Source organism: Taudactylus pleione, unplaced genomic scaffold, assembly GCF_031769625.1.
Source record: "Taudactylus pleione unplaced genomic scaffold, aTauple2 ptg000080l, whole genome shotgun sequence".
NCBI classification, from domain to species: domain Eukaryota; kingdom Metazoa; phylum Chordata; class Amphibia; order Anura; family Myobatrachidae; genus Taudactylus; species Taudactylus pleione.
This window is the reverse complement of record NW_028284482.1, coordinates 5,938,987-5,963,158: the sequence shown is the minus strand read 5'-3', so window position 1 is coordinate 5,963,158 and position 24,172 is coordinate 5,938,987. Positions and strand designations below refer to the sequence as shown.

Genomic DNA, 24,172 nt, shown 5'->3' with positions numbered 1-24,172 from the left:
TTTTCTAAAAAACCGCAAGATCTGTCCACAGACGGAATTGCTTGTAATTCTGAATTAGGCATTGAAACTCGAGTTAGCTCCCCAAGACAGGGTTTTAGAGTTCTATCCATTTGACAATGGACACTTTACCAGTTAGAAGCCTAAATGGTGGGCTGAAGACTGTTTTTAATAATGTGTACAGCAGTAAAAACAGCAGATAAAAATTACAAACTGCATATAAACATCCACTAGATGTCATGATAACACCACAAATGAACATGGACAGGCCTAACAAACCTCCAGAATGCCTGGCCGATCCCCATGGACACTGGAATGCTTTTTCTATTTAATTCCGCACAATCTAGCCAAATAAATGGATTTATTTAATGTCAACAAAGTTTAATATATATTCACCACATAAAGGACGATAAACCATACAGAAACATTTTATTGTTAAAAACCTGCAACAATTGAGCTATCAGCATTATCATTAATTGATTATACTAATAAAATTAAATTTCCATTCTACAATACTGTACATTCAAGCTTGAGTTTTGTATAATAAGTCATACAAGTAAGAAGAATGTCTTTATTTCATGTGTCAGAATTTTTACCATTACATTTGAAGATTTGCACTAATACTGTTATACTGCTTTTACACCAAAGTTCCGGGTCTGACCCGGGGGGTTGGAACAGGATTCCAATCCGGATCAGACCCGGAACTTAACCCTTTCATACTGCGGCGCCGACCCAGGATATTCCCAAGTCGGTGTATTCACACTGGCGTTGCAGTGGACGCTTGGAGATTACGTCTGAAGCCAGCCAATCAGGCGGTATGCGACATGATCCGGTTAATCGTTTCACGGGTTGTTCCCATGTTAAACCCTGCAAGTTACCTGTGTTGGATTTCCAGGTCACTCGACCTGGGAATTCAACCCTGGCCCTTTTTATACCCAGAAGCAATGCGGGTTAACCCTGCAATAACCCGGGTTTTAGCTCTGGTGTAAAAGGTGTATAAGTGTGCTTTTCCATATAATATGTACCTGGTTGGTGCCTTCCTGAAGTTAAGGCTGGCAGATCTGTACAAATAAAAATATTTTGTGGGTTGTACATGTCTAGTTCTGTTGGGAACACCCACATATTTGTAGTGTTGAACTCTTTACTTGAAATACCTTTAAATATCTCAACCATGTAAAACAAAACTTTCACAGTTGTAAAATATGTCGTTCAATTCTACCAGGAATTTGGCAAGAAACTCTTCCATTCTGCTAATTTACTCCCAACTAGAATAATGCCATCTTGGTGCACTAAGGCATGTGTTTACAAATGAGTGCAATTGTGCAAATTACAGAACAAAATGTTATTTGTGTTGCATTCCTGCATTTTTGCAGTTTCCTAGAAGACTATGAGGGAGATGTACTAAGCCTTGGAGAGAGATAAAGTACCAACAAATTAGCTCCTGTCACTTTATTGGCTGTTTGAAAAATGGCAGTTGGGAGCTGATTTGTTGGGACTTTATCTCTCTCCACTTTGTCTCTCTCCAAGGCTTAGTACATATACTCCTATTTATGAAGATCATTTTGCAATAAAAAATGTAAAATAAGCGTACTTATTTTCTCTAAAGCACCTATTCATTTATGTAAATGGGCCTGTTACACATACAAAAACAGTAGTTTAAGTTTGTTATTAGTAACGGGCCCATTCATCATTAGTGACCACTATATATTTATCCAGCTCCGAAAATGAAAAGTTTTTGGAGTTTGATTGCGGGGACTGACGCCATTTTTCATTGGAAGGAGTTCTGGAGTGCGAGGAGGGATCCGTTTGGACCTCTCCACCTCCTCCAGCCTTCCCTGTGTGCATGCATGCATGAACTCAATTCATACATGTGCAGTTACACTGCCGGTCTTTATAAATCTGTAGTGCAGGTCAAACGATATGGGGTGTATACACTGATAGATTTCCATGATAGATATCTATGATAGATATTTCAGTGAAGCTATCTTTTTACAGGCAAATCTTTACAAAATTGTCCAAGTTGGCCTGCATGTATGAAAGACCATACATATCGTTATCGTTCATGCGGGAACGTGCATCGTTGGTCGCTGTCAGGTTGGTGATTGCAAAAAATGAACGATATGAATGATAACGATATGAACGATATAAACAATATCGTTCAAATTGCTCATAAAAGTCGTACCGTGTGTATGTGTATGGAATATCAATAATTCTATTCATATCCACAACTAGCAGAATGGTCAAAAATCTTTGTACTCCAAATGTCCTTGAGGTTTAGACCATAATATTATTAAAGTTATCAGTTCAAGACTTCTAAATTGAGAATTCATCAAAAGAGATAAAATCAACTAATTTGATGCAGGGCTGTGTTTATCATATATAGCAAACCATATACAGCAAACCATATACAGCAAACCATTAAGTAGGCAGCATAGAAATTATTTTATGTCAGGTTAATTGAACCTTTCTCTTATAATAGTCATTATTTTTTTACTAGGTCTTTAGCAATCCTATTTTTGTCTCCAGTAAAGTGGAATTTTAGGACATATTCATACATTGTTTAGGGCAGCATCACCTCTACTTATGGCCCTGGGTGAATAGGTAACATTAAACTGTTGCTTGCTAAAGGTAAGTAACTCTTTTTATAATGATCTAAATGATAATGCACAGAGGAATCATTTTATGGTGAATATATTTTTAAATATTGTAAATCCCAAAAGCTGGTCCCCTGGTATTTAGCAGGTTGTGTTGCGTAAAAGGTTTTTTTTTCCACAAAACTATGCTGAAAGTATTCTTACATCCTCAATAGGATAAGTGATGCCTATGCCATTCAGTGTTAAAGTTGTTGTGCATGTTAAAGTAACAAGTAGAGGTAAGGTAAGATTGTCATTAAGCCTAAACTACAGACAAACCATTGTTTTCTTTATCAGTTTTCTGAGTATAAAAAAGGTGTCTAGGCTACTGAGAAAGGTTTAAGGTAAACTACACTGAATATAGTTGGATAGGTTGTTACATGTGTTTACATGGACTGAATTGCCAGTATTAGAATTAGTTTGATATGCATTGCGTGTCAACACATTATGAATGTCGACACACATTACGAATGACGACATGGTTACAGTCAACCATCTGGCCGTCTGCCTGATTTGCAGTATAGCTGGAAGTTACAGTAGCTCAAGGCAGTGTCACTCAAGATTCCATATGAGACTGATACACATTTTCATTATTATACTGTACTTGTCTATACCTTTATATTTTTTATGTCTTGCTTTGCCTTATTTTATACATTATGCTGTGTGCAGCATGATTATCTCCAGCTTTTCTCCTACCTAACCTTGGAAGGTCAATAGGAAGCCTGATACACATTTAAGTATTTCTATAATGACGGGGTTGCTATGCTTTTGTGTCACATACATAAATAGATGTTTTGCTTTTTTATATTCTTACCAGTAGCAGGATTCGGAGTGGCCCTCTCTTTTGTAAATGTAAACAGAATTCCACACAGGTTTGATTGCGTGTCCATTAAATTTCCAGAACTCATAAAAGAAATATGTTATCTTTCTGGCTGGAATCAAAATGCGTGATAAAAACGGTTTGTCGTCACAGGACAGACCAAAGCTTCCAGCTGAAATTAGTGGAACACCAAATGTCTCTTTTAGCCTGTTAAAAAAAAAAGGAAAAATTAAATCAACATAGATTTTTTACAAGACGTTAATAATTATCTCCACTTTGCAAAGACTCCTATATGTAAATCTTATTTTAAAGGCAAACTAGCATGTTTCATGTTCTCTTTGTAAATGTGTATAAAAATATGAATGTATACAAATATAAATCTTAATATTAGTGTTCAAACTCTTCCAATCTAGGAAACGATTTCAGAATATATGTCCTGACTGCTGGGACCAGGACTGGACTGGCCATCTGACACTTCTGGCAAATGCCAGGAGGCCAGATGGTCTGATGGACTGATAAAATACAAAAGATCAAAAATGCGCTTCACTAACGGGTGCAGCAATAACGATTCAAATAGAGGTCACAGAACTCTATTAAATACTAACAGAAATACACAATAAAAAGTCCCAGCGCTCCCTACTAGACCAATAGTCCCAAAGTGCAAGCCAATGGACTTCCTGTCATCAACCAATGACAGGGGAGGACCAGGTATAAGAGGGCTCACTTTGTAGGATACCAGCACACCTTGATAAAGATTGTAAGAGTTGAAATGCATTGGACAGAGGGAAGGAGCAGATTTGGATGTGGAGGGACTTGGAGTACATCAGTGGATGTGGATACAGGTGCTCTTCCCAGGATCGTTGCTTGTTAAACACATATGTTTGCTTGTGTACATATACACCTCCATATCTGGTACACTGCCTATACCCTTAGTGCTGGTGGATAATTTTAGTGTGTATTTTTTTTGTGTAAATTAAAATGGTATATTTGGTATACATTTCTCTCTTTTTATGTACCCCTGAATCACGTTCCATTGGACATCTATATGGGGAATTAGAGAAGAATCACTGTAGATGCGGAATCATCTATGCAGATTATAATAAGTCCATTGGCTTGTAGTTTGGGACTATTGGTCTAGTAGGGAGCGCTGGGACTTTTTATTGTGTATTTCGGTCTGATGGACTGGTCCAGTCTGAAATCCTGGCCAAGCAGCTCCGCCTCCTGGCGCTCTGCTCGGCCAGGATACTGAGACGGGGATGTGCCGTGAAACCAGATCCCCATTACTTGCAGCACGCCCCTGTAAGATGTGACCATGCCTTTTACTTGAGCTCGCAGAGGTGAATACCAGGGCTGATTTAGAGCCCCAGTTTGTCCCTGGCTGGGACAATTGATAGGTATGTCCTGCCCACCTGTTCATGGTAAACATGGAAATGCAGGGGTGCTTTTAATGGAGTGGCAGTGGCTTGGGAATGGTATAGATGGTATGTGGTGTGGACACTCCTCAATTTTCGTGCCACTGTGAAGTAGTGATGTGGACATTCTTACCTGCTTTCTAAAGTGCCAATGTTGGGAATATGTTTTATCTCTGTCAACAACATTAATCCCACTGTTCTTCAAATGATTAAGCAAAAAGCATATTTGAGGTTAGAGGGCCTGATACACTACGGATCGCCATTGTGATTGCAGCTGTAATTACGCACGCAGTTCTGCCGTGAATATATGCTAATGTTTACAATCACAAAGCCAGCATAGAGACATCCACTACCGCTATCTCACATCCGTAAGGCCTCACAGACTTGCGTATACATCGGTACCATCGGCCCCTCACGCACAATTACAGCAGGTCTGACCTTACTCAGATATTGCAACAGTCATCTCACGCAGTGAGTACTCAAGCTGCATATGCCGTCACAGTGACTAATTTATGTATGCCCAGGAAACTGCATTCAAACGGACAGACACGCCTGCGTTTCATCATCCACTCCCCTGTCACCACTCCCAAACGGTGACGTCCCGTCCCTCGAGCTGCATTGGCTTTGTATCTGTGTATGTGATAACGATGCGATCACAATGCTAACTAACACACGTGCACAGCGGTGCATGCGCAGTATGCACCATCAGCCGATCTGTGTACGCTGTTGCAGTTGCGATCCGTGATGAATCAGGCCCAGAGTTCCTTTACGTACCCTACCATGGGAGAGATGTAGCAGAGACATTGCCCAAAGCAAGCAATCAGCTCCTGCCATTGTATAGACTGTGCTAGATGAATGATAGCTAGAAGCTGATTGATAGGGAACAATTCTCCACTTTATCTCTCTTGAAGGTTTGATAATTCTCCCTATATGTCAGTTACTTACACTAGATTGGATTATTCATAGTATTTGTTTTCAAGAGTGAACTTTACAAATGCTTTATAGAAAGCATACCATACTGTATTACCTAACTAGAAAACTAACATTTTGGAAAGATGATACAGTATATTTCATACAATAGAATGAAATGCAGCCACAAAGGAAATGGACTGGAAGTCTGGTAAACATGCTAAATGTACTGTATATTGTTTTCCAGGGCTTTGATGGAAACTACTAGCCAAATACCAGACAAAGACAAAAATTCTCTGCTGTAATCTGGAGATTTATCTCTAAATAGGAAGGATATGTTAGGTATTCTAATGGTTCACTAAATATGCCTGTGTGATACATTAGGGGTCTGAACGAAGTGTGCGGCTGCATGCCTACTGGTTAGGCTAATATGAGATCTACTAAACAACAGTGGTTTATCCTACTAACAAATTACTATGTCTAATTTATTTAATCTGCAGTGCTGACACAAGCTGATTCATTAGTGCAGTCTTTACAATGTGTGTGCTTTTCATATTTCTAGCACAATTTATAGCAACAACCTAGACACAATCGCTGGGATTTAGGGGGAGATTTATTAAAGGTAGGAGAGTGATAAAATGGAGAGAGAGATAAAATACCAACCAATCAGCTTCTAGGCTGGGTACACACTTGGCAATATATTGCTGATTCTTTCAATAAGCTGTATATCGCTGGTGCATAGACAGGTGTGTACACCCGATATGTCTGTGAATGAAGTTGCTCACAGACATACCAGGTTAGCCCTGCAGCACAGCCGATGCTGTCATATCTGAAAGATATATCAGTGAATCTAGTTGTGTGTACGGGTGACCCGCCGACTGCCATACACTTGCTGCAGGACCCGCCAACATTGACATCTCAACTGCGCAAGCAAATTTTCCTCCCAGTTGTGATGTCAGCCCAAACACATGTATATAGCATACCAATCAGTTGCTAGGATGGCGGATCGGTCTGCTGACTGATCCATCAACCTAGCGTGTACCCAGCATAAATGTCATTTTACAGGGTGTGTTTAAATATTAATAGTTAGGATCTTATTGGTTGTACTTTATCTCTCTTGACTTTATGTCTCTCCATGCTTTGATAAATATCCCCATGGTGTTCCCCAAAGGGGTCTAATTTATTTTAACAGTAGTCACCTACAAAGCTGGTATAATTCTGAAACATCATAATCAAACACACTGTCTACCTATATTTGGATCTAAAGAATACACCTACTACTGGAATTTAACCCTTCAGTACTGTATTCATGCTACACTGATCCTTTAAAACAACTGCATGTTACTGTAAATACTGTTTCTCTCTTATCTAGCTAAATACTGTAGTCTTACAATTTTAGCTCTTTTCGAATGGATGGTATTATTATTATTATCCTTTATTTATGTGGCGCCACAAAGGATCCGCAGTGCCTTACACAGTACATAAATGAGCACACAAGAACAACCATTAATAGTAATACAAAACAATGAAGGACAAGGACATGGTTTATACACATAGCTGCATAACACAAGCAACAAAGCCTCAGAAACCAAGTGTTAGATGCCAATTGGGGAGTTAGGAGTAAAAGATACTATGAGAAGGGGGAGGAGCAGCACGTGAGGGAAGAGGGCCCTGCTCGTAAAAGGTATAAAACAGTATTTCCTATGGCACTGTTAGATACTGTGCATGTTGCAACAATTATTTTCATTCGTAAGTGATTAGAAACACTTCATCTGATACAGACAATTTACATCTTCTTTGTTTCCAAGCAAGGATACATAGCATCAAACTATACTGTATACCACAAATTGTCAGTTGAGCTCAAAGAGGATAAAGCTGGTATTTTCTTGATGGATACGAGTAGTGTCATTTATTATATCAGCAGCAAATTTATAGTATACTGTACTGCCAACTATCAATTGATTTGGATTACTTGAGACTCCCTGGCAATCCCTCTAAACTAATATGATTTTATAGGATCAACATTCAATATTGAATATAAGCAGGATGCCCTGGTTTTAATCCCTTTTTTCTTCTCTTTTCACTCTCTGCTTAGGTGGATATATATGTACTATTTTATATCATATTTTGCTAAAACCTATTAATGTACAATTAAAATATTGTAAAAACAAGCACATATATGATTATTTATGGTAATTTTACCATTCTGATCAATTTATATAAATATACTGTCAAAATAAAAGTTAATTTTGAATTATTTGTATGTGCCTTTGATTTCTACTTTGTGTATTCCCCTTTTTTCTTCTAGCTACAAGACAAGGATTTCAGCACCTTGAATTTTAACATCTTTTGTTGAACTACTATTATAAAACAGGAACTATTTTAGCATCTCAAAAGGCACATTTCTCATCGTTTGAATGTCATTTGCCAAATTAGCATAAAAAACCCTATAAGTAATAAATATCTTCAATATTGTAATTAGAGTTTAAAAGAGAACATTAGAGGAGATGATCAGAGTAATGCCACTTGGTACCCCGTTATGAGGACAATTTCCCAGGTCAGTCATCTCTGGCAGTAGAACTTCTACTTCTATATTAAAAGTACAATAAAGTGAATGCTACTCATCACCTACAAAAATCTCCAAACTGATTTTGGAGATTACCACCATTACAAATCTAGTGCTGATTTATTTCTACCTGCACAGAAATCTTCCCAGAATATGTACATCAACGTGCACAGAATATGAAGTTTCTCTCAGTAACATCTAGCTGAACACCACTGTTGGTGATTATCTGTTCTCCGCTATCTGTATCTAAATAAACAAGAGATAGCCAGGGAAGCTTGTCCTTCTGATGCTGGTAACTAACTGCATTCAAGAGAATTGCATGTGTCACTAGGCTCTCTATGTTATTAAGAATGCCAGCACCAGAAAATGATATAAACATTTATTTATGTACCAATAAGTAATTAGAATGTCTTCTTGATATCATTTTCTGCCAACCCCACTATTAAAAGGATTGATTCAATTATGAATGATGTGCGATTAAACACATTACTCAGAATTACGGTACAGCAACTTCACTCAGATAAAATGAGCAATGTTGCAATCTTGATGTGACACTGTTATAAGTGTTCGTATCCTATGTCATTCCAATGACACATCACCCATTGTGTTCACAACTGAGTCAGCCTTCAGGACCGATCTGCTCACTCCCATAAAATGTGTCTGTTTTCACTGTATCTCAGGGTCAGCATAGAGTCAGGGGGCATTCATCCCACTAAACCAGTGGTTCCCAACACACTAAATCAGGGGTCAGGTAACTTTTTTACTTTTTACCCCAAAATATATTTAGATATGCCAACGTTACCCCCTTGATTTGGAAGGAAGGAAACTCTATAGTAGTGCCCCCATATAATGCCCCTGTAGTAGTGCCCCCATAGTTATGCCCCTGTAGCAGTGCCCCCATATAATGCCCATGTAGTAGTGCCCCCATATAATGTGCCTGTAGCAGTGCCCCCATAGTTATGCCCCTGTAGCAGTGCCCCCATAGTTATGCCCCTGTAGTAGTGCCCTCATAGTTATGCCCCATAGCAGTGCCCCCATAGTTATGCCCCTGTAGCAGTGCCCTCGTAGTTATGCCCCTGTAGCAGTGCCCCCATAGTAATGCCCCTGTAGCAGTGCCCCCATAGTTATGCCGCTGTAGTGCCGCTTGTACAAAAAAAAAAAAAACACTTACCTTAATCCCCCCCCCCCGTCCTGTCCGCCTGGCTGCTCCTCGGAACTATGGGAGAGACGTCATGACATGGGGAGAGCCAGAAGCTGGGGTTCAGAAGAGAACTCCAGCCTCCGGCTACCGCGGCATTGTAGGGAAGGAGCCGGGCGCCCGAAGGTAATAACATCTCAGCGGGCGTCCGGCTTAGAGCCTCCCTGTGGCGCAGGACTGGAGGTCACTGGCGCTGGGTGCAGCGGCGCACCCAGTTCACGTGCACCTCCAGCCCTGCATCCATTACCCCCAGGAATTTCAGTTTTACCCCATTTGGGGTAATTTACCCCTGTTCCCCGACCACTGCACTAAATCATAGTGTCATAGGGGTTTATTTACTAAGCCCTGGATGGAGATAAAGTCGATGGGTACCAGCCAATCAACTCCTAATTGCCATGTCACAGGCTGTGTTTGAAAAATGACAGTTAGGTGCTGGTTGATTGGTACTTTATCTCCGTCAACTTTATCTCCATCCAAGGCTTAGTAAATAGACCCCATAGTGTCGGTGCATTCATCACACTAAACCAGTGGAATCATGACACCCGAGTATCAGCATTTTTTGCTATGGCACCCCTAGGCCAAAAGTTCCTTATTGAGACACTCAGTATACCTAAATATGATATTAGGTAAATTGTACTTACAGTATCTGTAACACTTAGGTTCAGCTATGTGGTGGTGGGCATGGTTGCACTCAGAGGAGTATATTGAGAAGGGGCCAATATGACTGAACTCGCATATGATACAACATGATCAGTATCGCCATCAAATCAAAAATAGACAGGCAAACACGATTCTTATTAGATTTGTGATTTTGGTTGCAAAAAACTCATGCAAATCCCACAGTTGCTCAGCATGTTTAAACATGGCCAGACACGATTCTTAGTAAATTTACCCTCAAGTGTCAAAAGTTTTGCTCATCTTTTTATGCGCAGTCTTGTCTATGAAGTGCCACACTTAAGTCAGCTATCTGCAGTAATATTAAAATACAGGGCCATATTCATATTCGTTGTTTGTGAGGTTAAGCAATTTTTGGCTAATGTGTGAAAAGTCCACAAAACCAATACTACACATGCGTGAACCTTACTGTATGATAGCAGTAGCAGTTGCTTACTAGGGCCCACCATTTACTAAGGAGTTTTATCACCAAAATGAGTGATAAATGTCACTGTGTATGATAAATGGTGCTCCAGCCAATCAGCTCCCAACTGTACTTTTTCTAACAGTTGACAGTTGGGAGCTGATTGGCTGGAGCACCATTTATCATACACAGTGAAATTTATCACTTGTTTTGGTGATAAAACTCGTTAGTAAATGAGGCCCTAGATCGGTATCAGTAGACTGCAAATCATGGGTATTAATGGGTGGTGACTGAGAGGCTGTGGTGTCACTATGGGGGTGCGGGCCGCACCGGGCTCACCCTTGGAGGGGGTAAAACCAAAATTTCGGCTCCTCAGTGACAGGTGCCAGGTGCAGCAGTGTGACATTTTCACAGAGGAGGAGCCGGCAGTACATACACTAGTCTCAGGGGGCAGGCTAGCATCTCCAGGGATGCTGGGCACGCCACCGGAGTTATGTGTAGGTCACACCCCTTTCTTCAAGACCATGCCCCCTGGTGATTTCTCTGCTGAGAGGTGACATGAAGTGAATGCAAAAAGAGAGGGATGATGTGTTAATGGTGGAGAGTTCTTAACCACCAGCTTAGTGGAAGTAGGTGTCTCAGAGTTTACGCAGTCAATCGCACGCTATTACATAAGGTGGATGCTGAAACCGGCATTTGCATAATTTCACAGTTGCGAGTTCATAACAAATCACAGCCGTGCATGAATAGCGCCCACCTCTGAATCAGGCCCACAATTACAAAACATTTGAACCTTCCATTGAAATAAGCTTATGATGAGGAATACTAATTTATAGTGTTTACATTCAAATAGTGAATAATACGAGCAAGATGTACAATGGGAAACAAAGATATAATGAATCTTTCGTCAGTGTACTCACGAGAGAATCTGGTAAGTGGCATAGGTACATGTTGGACCAAGGAGCACACAGCCCAATGCGTTTTTCTCCTGTAGAATCAATAGAAAAGTGACTTAGCTGAGCATTATCATTTGGTAGGAAAACGTGTTTATGTTCGGGACAGACTTACATGGAGTTTCTTAAGTTTCTCTACTCCTTCACACCCACTGGAAACACATCCTGCTGTTGAGTACAGCTCTGTCGTAAACACTTGGTAGTCCACATTCAAAGTTATATTTTCTATGAGGTAGATGAGAAAAATATTTCTTCTTATTAAGGTTCCATACATTTTGTTCATATGTAAGATTATCATTTAATACTTAGTTTGTTAGTTTCTATGGTCAAACACCAGTGCCAATCAAGAGTAACAAATAATTTTAAAAGATGTCTCCTACTACTGTAGCTCATATAATCAATTGATAATTACAAATATTAAATCTTTCATTAGAGAATATTTTCCTTGTTTTAAACACACCAAAACTTTTTTCTTTGTGAACAGCGAATTGTCTTTGCTTAAAAAGAAAATGATACTTTATGTCTTATACAAGCTCAATTCCTTTTGTGTACGGAGGGTATGTGAGAGCTGATGGTTGACAGAACTAAGGGCCTGATTCAGTATGGATCGCAATAGGGATTATGCACACAGTCTCACTGTGAAGATATGGTACTGATTGTGATCGCAATACCATACACAGCCTAACATATGGACGCCCACTTTACCTTACACACATCTGTAATACTTAGCAAGACTGCAAAACCATCGGTAACATCGAGTACAATCGCAGCCTCACGCACACTTGTACAAGGTCTGACCTTACTCAGAATTGATAACCTCATCGCGCACAGTGGAAGCGAATCTGTATATGGCATCACAATGGCTAATTTATGCACGCCCCTGCAACAGCGTTCAAACGCACTGGCACGCCTGCGTTTCTGCGATCCCCCATCACCACCCCCAAATGGTACTTCCTGTCAATCACTCTGTGCTGGGTCTGCGTAGTCACTGTGATCACAATCCAGTGGAGCATCTGCGCACGTGCACTGCGCTGCATGCGCAGAAGGCAACAATCGTCCGATTGAGCGCACAATCGCAGTTGCGATCGCTACTGAACGAGGCCCTAAATGCTATCAGTCCTAAGATGGCGGCAGTGTTACACTACTATGTTACAGCCTCAGATCATAGCTTTCCCTGGCAGCCAAAAGCAGACAGAGGATGACTCTGGCCAAGCCAATACTGTTTTGTTATAAGTACCTACAGGATTGTCGGTCTCCCGGCTGCCAGGCATTGATATGCAGGGTTGGCATTGAATATTAGTAATTAGTATCACAGGAACAGTCTCCAGGCAGCATGGTGGTTAGCATGGCTGCCACAAAGTGCTGGGTTATGGGTTGATTATAATCTGTGCAGTACTGTATTTGTTTGCTCTGCCCATGGTGTTTATTAGAATAGTAATAATAAGAATTGTCTCTGTATTTTATAGCGGTCACTAGAATTGTTTTCTATATAAAATACTGTTCATTAAGATATAAAAGAAGAGGAAATAACTTTATTAAAGACTGTCTTTAACCAGAAAAACAAAATATAACAAACTTCTTCTTCTTGAATATAATATACTGTAATTACTTATTTAAATGATACAAGCAACACTTCTCCTTTTTACTGTGTTATTAGGTCCCAGCAATGATCACAGCCTTGGCAAGCAACACAGCTTCTGACCTTTCTCTCAGCTTTCAGGTGCATAAAAATTGTCAGTTTGATGACTCCCATCTCGTTCTCTCCATTCCTGTCTGATTATAATGTGCTACATAGTAACAATACACCCTACAACAGTACTACTGGAGGGGAACTGAGAAAGAACTGACAGTTATGGTCAGATGATGGAGCAAAAAAAGAAAAACACAACTATAGCATCATAATAAACAAGTAACAAGAAAGGAAGTAATAAATAACATTTATTCATTAATACATGCATAACATTCATACATACATACATAACATTCATACATACATACATACATACATACATACATACATACATAAAGCTTACTTCACTGCAAGACCGGAGGGTTCAGGAGATTTTATTTTGGGTGCAAAAACCCTTTAAATGAATATTCAGATTTTATTTAAAATCACTATTTAATATAATAATATAGAATAAGTACTTATTTATTGTAAACAGTATGACATATGAGTGTAATACAACATGGTGGTAAAACAAAACTAGGTAGTTGGATGAGAGTTGGGAAAAAAATCTTTGAAGTGGAGCATACTTACCTACTCTTCTGAAAATCGAGTGGCGCTCCTGGCCGCTCAGAAGAGTGGGCAAATCTACCAGTCAGCCGCCCCCTGCCCGCACCCTCCTGCATCTTCCCCGCTTGTATCCACATTCCCCCTGCACCCGCCAACTTATTCAAAACAAGTAGGTGTCTGGGGGAAGCCAATGACGTGATTGAGAAGGATGACATGGAGTGGTTGGGAAATGATTAAAGCAGAAGGAAAAGAATGTGGAACATATTACTAAGGAGTTAATCAGCCTGCAGTTCTAAGTTCCTCCTTCTACTACTGTGATTCATGCTATTACAGAAACTGTATTATAAAGTGCTCTAGCTTACAGTCACATTACAATCTTACCCAGCTCATGCAATATTCATTTTATAGTTCTTCACAAATCCTTGTTTGCCTTTAAGATGACTTATAGCTAACTAATAACATTAAATGTATCATGCACCTAGGTAAGGCTTTTACAATAATAATTTTGGACAGGTATTCAGTAAGAAAAACACAAGGCGTAGACAGTAAAGCTATTTTTTTTAGATTTCCTGTAATTAATTAATAACATTTTATCAAGTTCCATCAGCCAATCTGCCTCCAAAATAGTCTTGAACTAATGTGATTGTTTGCTAAAGTGCATATTACTACCTTTTTCGGATAGATATACAGTGGGTATATGTTTCAGTTTTTTCTTACATGTTAGAATCCATGTAACTTATTGAATATTTTAGGCCAATTCTTACTAAAGATTGGCCTAAAATATTCTGGAAAGTAAAAAAATACAAACCAGCATATCTAAAGCTCTCATTAAACTTAATTACAAATAAGAAACTGGTAAACATTGACTACAACTGCAAGAACAAATGTGTCTTTTTATATTTGTTAAGAGCACCTTTACCTGTGATTGCAGCAGTGAGTCTATTTGGGTACCAACTTTGTACATCTGGGCATTGCACTTTTCACCCAATCTGCATTGCCATATTGCTCGAGGTACATCATGTTGGTACATCAGTGGTAATAATTCACAATCACAATTCATTCATGATGTAAGCAAATAAAAAATGAAAATTGTCAATATAGTTTATAGGATAAGTATATATGCCCAGTGATTTACCTACACTGATGCTGACCATAGCAGGTCTTGGAGGCATCATCATATGGCTAATTCATTTTAACCAAGCCGTATCCTTGCCACTATTCTTTTTATTGCAGTGTAGATCACAGTAATAACAGATGTTATATCAGTATGTGTAAGAAAGAAGAAGCACACAACTTCAGTAGCCATCTCAGGAGGAGGAGATTGTTTAGGCAGGTAGTATATTGCTATGAGGACATTAATGCATTTTTTAGTATGCTACAACCTTCTTATCTTGCTACAACAATCTGCTCATTTGTTGGGTGTAAAAAGTGGGAATAATGCTATAATCCCATACTCAACATTCTAATTATCTTGTACCATTATTATTGTTTATGTATATAGATCCAAACATATTATGCACTCCTGTACAGAGAACATGTAACCAATCACAATAGTCCCTGTCCCACTGGAGCTTACAGTCTAAATTCCCTACCCCCCTGTTATAGGTATGTATATCAGATATACATCTATATGCAGATACTATATCTATATCAGATTTTTGGACTATGCAAGAACCGAAACCTTCGGAGTAAACCCATAGAAAGACAGGGATAATATATAACACCACCCAAGACTCTAGCACTGAGATATAAATGTTGACTACTATACCATCCATGAGACATAACACAAATTACATACAAGTATGACATAACGCAGTATAATTAAATGAACTTATCATACCTTTGTTTCCTAGGTCTTTCCTCAGTATTGACAGCCCAAGGTCTATCGCTCCTTGAATAGATGTTAGGTTCCATTCTGTCGAATTGTCATCCAGCATAATGACATTAAGAGTGTAGTTGCCATTTTCACACATTGAATTCACTTGGATTTGCAGCCATAGAAAAATATGCATGAACAAACATACCGATGGCTTCACCATCTTACCTCAACCACGTTCTATGAACAATTTGTGAGGATGTCAATGATGCTCTGGAAATAACAGGAACTGCTAAGACTACATTGATATAATGCCACTTCCTTCTACTCCCATCTCAAAGTTGTCTGGTCACCTATTAACAATTGTAGATAACACAAAGGCTGCTTCTGTATCGTATTGTATACTGTATTTGTATAGAGAAAGGTCAAAGCCATTAAACTTTAGCAGAAAGCTACATTTGCCATTAAAAGTGCAATTTTTAATTTCTGTACTAAGGAAAAATAATGACATTTCTAAGCCCTCTGCTATATACGCTAACCAAGACAAGCATACATATTGAGCTGCCTGAATGTAATATATATTTACAGTTACCGTACATTGTAAATTAAGTATGAATCAGTAAACCAACATAAATACTGCTAAAGCAATCTGTAAATCCTCAGTTCCAAACTCAAAAGTAAAAAAACAAAACTATATATTGGATCAGGATATTACTAGTTATAAAAATATGGATCTTCCATTGCATCCTAATCAAAATGAGGGTGCTCAATGTATTGGCTGAACATGAGGATCTTATTATACAGTATTCCCTGCTGATAAGGGCAGGGCCATAGTACTGCAAGATCTTATGGACTATAAGGCAGAAATATCATGCCAAATGAGGGATACATCATTATGTTGTAAATTAAAGTGACCTATCACAAAAATTCAAAAAGTACCTTCAAGAATATTTGGTTCAAGCAATTGACTCTAATAACATACCTTATATCTTGCTTAAAGCACTTTTACCTCGATTCCCAATCATGCCTATCTTGTATACCATGAGTAAAATTCAAAAGGGACTGAAACCATCACCCGGGCTACCCATTATCGGAGCAAGAGGATCGTTATTTCAACCGACAGTGATTTATTTGGACTCGTCGCTACAACCACATATTCAAGAACTTCCCCCATTCCTCCTTGATACTACTATATTGCTGAATAAACCGGAAAGACTTTTACCCAATGATTCTTCTTGGCCTATTAGTAAAGATGTCATACCTATGGTATATAACAGTAAAATAAATTCTAGTTAGCAATAATGTATATGACCCAGCCCATATAGAACTTATTTATCAGTTACTGGAGATGATATTGACCAACTTTTTTTTTTTTATGTATGATAATATGTATTACCTGCAAACTAAAGGATGTGCAATGGGGTCAAGTGTGGCAACATCATGCCAAGATTTTTAAATTTGCTATTGAGCAAGATGTATTTTTATTTCTAACACAGCAATTTCTGATAAAATCTTGCTTTATACAAGATTAATAGATGATTTATTAATCATTTGTGATGATCCTAAATAAGCTTTAGTACAGTTGATTGAAGATCATAATAATACTGAATGTCCTGTGATATTTACATTCATTATGAGTCAGGATTTTGTAAAATTTTCAGATGTTCAGATAATTAAAAATGGTCTCCGGTTATCTACTACATTGAGTACTAAACGCATCAGCCATAATACACTACTTCCAGTGCAGAGTTGTCATCCCAGGGCACTGTAGTTGGGGGTTACCATTTTCCCAGGTAAATCGAATTATGAGAATTAAAAACGACCGGAATGAAGCCAGTGTACAGATGTATGCTATAATTAACCAATTTAAGGCTAGTGGGTATGAACATAAGTTACTCCTAGACACCAAAGCCGGGGTCTTAGCCATGGACAAAAAGCTCCTTTGTCCAAACAAAAGAATATCAGAAGAGATGAGCCATACCTACCATGGGTGAATAGATGTAGTTCTGTATCTCTAGTATTAATAAAGACTCCATAAAGCGTTGGCCACTAGTTTAATCAGATGCAGAACTTTTGTGCCATTGCAGGCTACCCTATATTGGAAAAACAGAGCAAAAATGTAAAGAGCGCACGGACTTGCTTTGCTTGGTCATTCGAGCTGCTCTCAATACTGGGTTTAGTGAGTAACCCATAGCACATCATTTTGCTATGGATGGTCATAACCTTTCATGCCTTAAATATAGGATGATAGATCATATCCCACCATTACAGCTTGATGGAGATCGAGCCAAATTCGTATTACAATATGAAAGCTGGATTCAGCTTTTAGATGTTCTTGCTCCATGGGGTCCTAATGATAACTGCTTTACTTGATTTCATCTAGGTACTAAGCCTTTTATTATTTTCTATGCTAGTCATTGAAGTCTCGTATATATATATATATATATATATATATATATCCCTTAGATGCAGATAAATTCTAAAATTATTTAAAAAATTCCAAAAACAAGGAAGAAATAGTATTAAATGTACAAGAAAGCAAAATGCACTTATCTTAGGTCAATAAGGTCCAGCTAGGTAAGTCGTTGGCGTTTCCTACAGATGCCAATGAGGTTATACGTAGAACTTTTTTTATGAGTACAAAATAATTTTTTTCATGATTAGGATGTATCAAAAGTAGCCAATATGTGAATGAAAAAATTATATCCTGGTGTATTAATCTCACAAAATGGAAATAATCACACAGGGATTGGGCTGGTACATAGCATATTTGTGTTTGTGATATTAGTAGGGAATCCAGGGCCAGTACAATGTGGTAAGCGAGGTCAGCATTGCAGGAGGGTGCCAGGCTGGAGAGGCAGGTGGTGGGAAGCAAGGAGCTAAATGAAGCTCCCCACTGCAGCCTCTCCCAGCCTACCGGTAATTGGCCTTGGCCACCAGTAATTTACTACTCCCCCCTCCCTAGACAACCAGGTATTGGGCATTAGATATGTGGGTGCAATCAGGCCTCAGGTCTGTGGGGCATGTTAGGTGGGCAGATTGGCCATGCCTAAAGTAAAAGTCACTTTATGCACCCTAAGTAGGCAGGCAATTACCTGAGCCACTGGTGAATGGCTGAGCATTAGTAACAGATAGGTAAGGGGACCCCTACTGTGTGGCATAATGTGTATAAGGGACTGTATCTGGCATAATGTATATAATGAGTACCACAACTACTACTACTACTACACAGTACTACTACTGTGTTGCATAAGGTGAATAAGGAGCTCTACTTTGTGGAAAAATGTGTATATGGGGCACTACTGTGGCATATTGTGTGGCATACTGTGTGGCATATTGTGTACTAAGCTGGGTACACACTAGACGATGTCTACTGTGTACCGACCTCGTTAATGACAGGACCCAGCGGGGTGTATACACACTTGCCGATGCCGGCAGCGATGGAGCGACAGCAGGGGCCATGCTGCCAAATGCAGCATAGCCCCCGCTGAAGATATCGCACGTAGGTCCGACAGACTATGTCAATGACAATGTGTGGAGCGTGCATCGTCAGTAACATAGTGCATACACACTGGACGATTTAAAGAATTTGTCGTAATTATGGTCGTTATCAGCAAATTCATTTAAAATGTCGTCTAGTGTGTACCCGGCTTAAGGGGTACTAATGTGTGTCATAATGTGTATAAGGGGTACTAATAATGTAAACTTTAGACTAACCTAAACAGAAATATAATTGACTTCTAAATTAAACACTCAAATACTTCTAAATTAAAGAGGACAAATTTGGGCTTTGAAGTGTATTTTATGATGTGATGGTATTATGTAATTGATTTGAAGGTCTTATGTAAATGATGGTGGAGCGCATGTGCAGAACGAGTCCTATGTGAAAGCAGGCAGTGCCCCCAAGCTGCAGCATGACTGACATGATGTGGCCATTTTAGGGCGAAGAGGGTTTGGAACTGGTCTGCTTTCCCGAAAACGAGGGTGTGTCACCCCCATTTCCTGGGAGTGCTAAGTCCAGCGTCTGCATAGGAGGATGCAGATTTCCTTGCCTCATAAAGTGGGCAGGAGGCAGCCAGTCTGAGTACGCTTCTTCTTACTCAGATGGCCAATGCGAGAAACGTGTTCATGGTGTTGATCTGATGCTGTGTCTTCGGTCGCAGCGCTCGTATTGCAGATGCTGACAGGAGGCGTCTTTTTTCTTCAGACACCTTCTGCAGCATAAACACATTTACACATTGCCTCTGTGTCCAAAGATGCAGCAGCGATGTGTTCTGCATATGAGAAGCAGTGGCATAACGTGGGGGCAGGGGCGGATCTATAATGGGTGCAGGGTGTGCGGGCCCCACACTGCACACCCTGCACACATAGTATTACTTACCTCTCCAAAGTCGCACATTGGTGCGGGGGTCCGGTGCTGTAAAAACGACTGGAAAATGGCCACCGCTGCCATTTTCCTGTCGTTTGCGCATGCACAGTACAGGGAAAATGGCCACCACGGCCATTTTCCCGGTGACCAGCACATACTCTATAGACTCTGGGTGCACTCTAGTGCCCAGAGTCTATAACTCTGGCGCTGGCCACGCACAGCTCAGTGCGCTGCTGGACAGAGAGGAGGGGGCCCGTGTCGGAGACTGCACATGGGCCTCCTCCTCTCTAGAAACGCCCCTGCGTGGGGGGGTTGAGTGGGGCACATGCTCTGGGCGCCATCGGACCCGGAAGCGCGGGTAGTGCGGACCACGCTACCACACACTAAAACAATCACACCGGCGGGGGGCAGTGTGTTTGTTTTAGCACTGCAGCCAATAAGAGTCAGACAGACTCTTATTGGCTTCTGCACCCAGGGCTGGAGCTGGGCAGGAGCTCACTCATGAACTCCACCTTCCGGCTCCTGTAGTGGGTAAAGGGAGAGACGTCATGATGTCTCTCCCATAGTACCGAGCGGGACCATAGGAGTGGATTGCGGTGATTGCAGGAGTGCGGATTCAGGTAAGTAAAGCATTTTTGTCTGTGTGTGTTTTATGTTTACAGGGCACTACTGGGGGCACTGTATAATGGGCACTATTGAGGCAACACTGGAGGCACTGTATAATGGGCACTACTGGGGGGCACTGTATGAGGGGCACTAATGGAGGTACTGTATAATGGGCACTACTGGGGCACTGTATAATGGACATTACTGGGGGCACTATTGGAGGCACTGTATAATGGGCACTACTGGGGGCACTGTATAAGGGTCACTACTGGGGGCACTGTATAAGGGGCACTGTATAAGGTGCACTAATGCAGGCACTGCATAAGGGGCACTGCTTGGGGCACTGTATAATGGGCACTACTGGGGCACTGCATAAGGGGCACTACTGGGGGCACTACATAGTGGGCACTACTGGGGGCCCTGTATAAGGGACACTACTGTGTAACTAATTTAGGCACTGTATAATGGACACTACTGAGGCAACACTGGAGGTATTATATAATGGGCACTACTGAGGGCACTGTTTAAGGGGCGCTACTGGGGGCACCATATAATGGACACTACTGGAAGCACTGTACAATTGGCACTACTGGAGGCACTCTATAAGGGGCAATACTGGGGGCACTGTATAAGGGGCACTGTATAATCAGCACTACTGAGGGCACTGTATAAGGGGCACTACTGGGAGCACCATATAATGGGCACTGTATAATGGGTACTACTGGAGGCACTCTATAAGGGGCAATACTGGGGGCACTATATAAGGGGCACTACTGAAGGCATTGTGTAAGGGGCACTACTGGGGGCACTGTATAATGGGCACTGTATAATGGAAACAACTGGCGGCACTACTGGAGGCACTGTATAATGGGCACTACTGGGGGCACTGTATAATGGGCACAACTGGGGGCAATGCATAGTTAGCACTACTAGGGGCACTGTATACTGGGCACTACTGGGGGCACTGCACAATGGGCACTACTGGGGGCACTGCAAAGTGGGTACTACTGGGGCACTGCATAGTGGGGGCACTGTATAAGGGACACTAAGGGAGGCACTACTGGGGCACTGTATAAGGGGCACTACTGGGGGCAATGTATAGTGGGAACTGCATAAGGGGCACTACTGGGGGCACTGTACTTTATAAGGGGCACTAATGGAGGCACTACATAAGGGACACTACTGAAGGCACTGTATGATGGGCACTTCTGGGAGGCACTTCTGGGGACACTGTATAAAGGGCCATACTAGGGGGCACTGTATCAGGGGCACTAATGGAGGCACTGCATAAGGGGCACTACTACTGAGGGCTCTGCTACTGGGGGCATTGCATAAGGGGCACTGCTACTGGGGGCATTGCATAAGGGGCACTACTACTGTGGGATTGATTGCTACGCCATTCTATTATTAACTTGTGTTACTTTTCGAAGATTTTTTTTAATGTTGATATATGGCTTAACAGACACAGCCACATATTCACATAAGAAGATAGAGTTTCCTCTTCATGCATCTAAGCAGCAGTAATTTTAGAGAGAAAAGAAGAATGCCAATTCCAATATGGCTACCGCTGCACTTCTCAGATGCTATTCAAGATCTTAAAACACAGCTCTCTCAGAGGGGATGATGCAGAACACTGTTTGGCTGAAGCTCTCCTGGATATGCACACTGTAAATAAGTAGACTGCATCTCTACATAAATCCCACAATCAATTCTGTATTAAACAATCTTGAAAATTGGTCTAGTTGGAACAATTTACGGTTTGTGGGCTTTCCTGAGTCTTTCAAGGTTATCTTTGCATGAATTTTTGACCACTGCCCTTTGGAGTATAGTTCACATCTCTGTGGATTGACTATTGAGCAAGCTCACTGCACTGGTATCCTGGTGTGGGAGGATCACTGCTTACACCTTATTAAAGATTATTCCATTGACCTTACAGGAGACCAAAATAATTATCACCCATTTGTGCCAGGCTAGTCAAAGATAGGTAAATGTATATTTATCAAAGTTTGATTTTGCATTAGATTTTATGTTCAATTTAGCTCACCTGAAATTGAATCAAATCGAATGTCAAATTCTGTCAAAATGACACATTTACAAAAATTTTATTTTGAAAGCCCTTTCTAAATAGAATTCAATGTAGTTCGATTTTGACTAGTGATTTCTTGTTCAGTTTTGGATGCCCATGTCAAAATTTAACATAAAATCAAACACAAAAAATCCCGAAAATAATAGACCTGCTTCATGCTGGTGATTTTTGACTGAGCAGGTGCCAGTTACACAGAAACATGCACAGATCAGTGAGATCCATGCATGCTCCTGTGTGAAAAAAACTTTTAAAAGTGTAAAATAAAAAGAGTTACGTGGGGTCCCCCCCAAATGCACAACCAGCACCGGGCTGAGCCGGTCCTGGCTGTGAAAATACAGGGGAAAACAGACATAGGGTTCCCCTGTATTTTCATCAACTATCACCAGGCTCAGTGAGCCAGTCCTGATGTTGGAAATACGGGGGACAAAATGGAACAGGGGTCGCCTGTATTTCCAAAACCAGCACTGGTCTCTTTCTAGCAGGAGTGTAATGCAGCAGCTGTAGGTTCCTCCTTCAGGGCACCCCAGGCCTGGGCTGATAGCCCGAGGCTATCCTCGGCACCCCTGGGCGGTTGGTGCCAAGTTGATTGTGTCAAAAATAGACTAATTAATATTGTCTTTTACAGTAGAACTAGAGGTCCCAGCAAGCCTCTCCCGCATACTGGGACTTGGAGAACCACAAGTGCCAGTATGCAGGGCATTAAGGGCCCACTGTTACCTTTAGATCACTTGCAAATAAATATTAAGAAACACACTGTGAAAGTACAAATTTATTACACTCACACTCACACATACTCACCTACAATCTCTGTAGCCATTCACGTTATTTTCTTCTTGTAGACATCTACTGTTCTGAAAAAAAAACAACAATACCTGAGCCATGGACATAAGTACTTTCCTCTAAGAACGGTACTTCCTGAATGACGGCTCAGCCATGGCATTTCACATAGAAATTACATACAAACGTTACCTGGCGGTTCCCACCATTGAAGTCAATGGTGGGAACCACTAATTGGCTGAGACAGGTCGGAGGCCAATGCATTTCTATGTGAAATGCCACGGCTGAGCCATCATTCAGGAAGTACCGTCCTTAGAGGGCTCTCCTGTATTTCCAAAACCATGACTGGCTCACTGAGCCTGGTGCTGGTTGATGAAAATATGGGGGGACCCTACGTCTTTCCCCCCCATATTGTCACAACCAGGACCGGCTCAAAAAAGCCTAGCGATGGTTGTACATTTAGGGGGGACCCCACATTTTTATTTTTTTATTTTACACTTTTAATAAGTTTTTTCACACAGAAGCATGTTTGGATCTCACTGATCTGTGCATGTTTCTATGTAACTCGCACCTGCTCTTATTAAAATCACCAGCATGAAGCAAGTCTATTATTTTGGGGATTTTGTGTTCGATTATGTGTTCGATTTCAAATCATGGGATCCTATGTTGGTCTATGTAAAAGTACCAATGTTTAGACAATATTCAATTTTGAAGGA

The 24,172-nt window shown here is 40.6% G+C and overlaps 1 protein-coding gene across 2 annotated transcripts in view; it reads right to left on the bottom strand.

Annotated features, from left to right (window-relative positions):
* GUCY2C (guanylate cyclase 2C) overlaps window positions 1-15,841 on the bottom strand; it is a 150,720-nt gene extending 134,879 nt beyond the window's left edge. Inside the window, exons 1-5 of one of the 2 annotated variants that reach the window (XM_088468120.1) lie at window positions 15,643-15,841; window positions 13,110-13,112; window positions 11,682-11,791; window positions 11,534-11,601; window positions 3,445-3,657 (exon numbers count right to left, since the gene is read on the bottom strand). In XM_088468120.1, the coding sequence (XP_088324246.1) occupies window positions 3,445-3,657; window positions 11,534-11,601; window positions 11,682-11,791; window positions 13,110-13,112; window positions 15,643-15,841 (593 nt within the window). Of the gene's footprint in view, window positions 1-3,444; window positions 3,658-11,533; window positions 11,602-11,681; window positions 11,792-13,109; window positions 13,113-15,633 lie in introns of both variants that reach the window. The other variant, XM_088468119.1, reaches the window with a different exon arrangement.
* Between the last annotated feature and the right edge of the window lie 8,331 nt (window positions 15,842-24,172).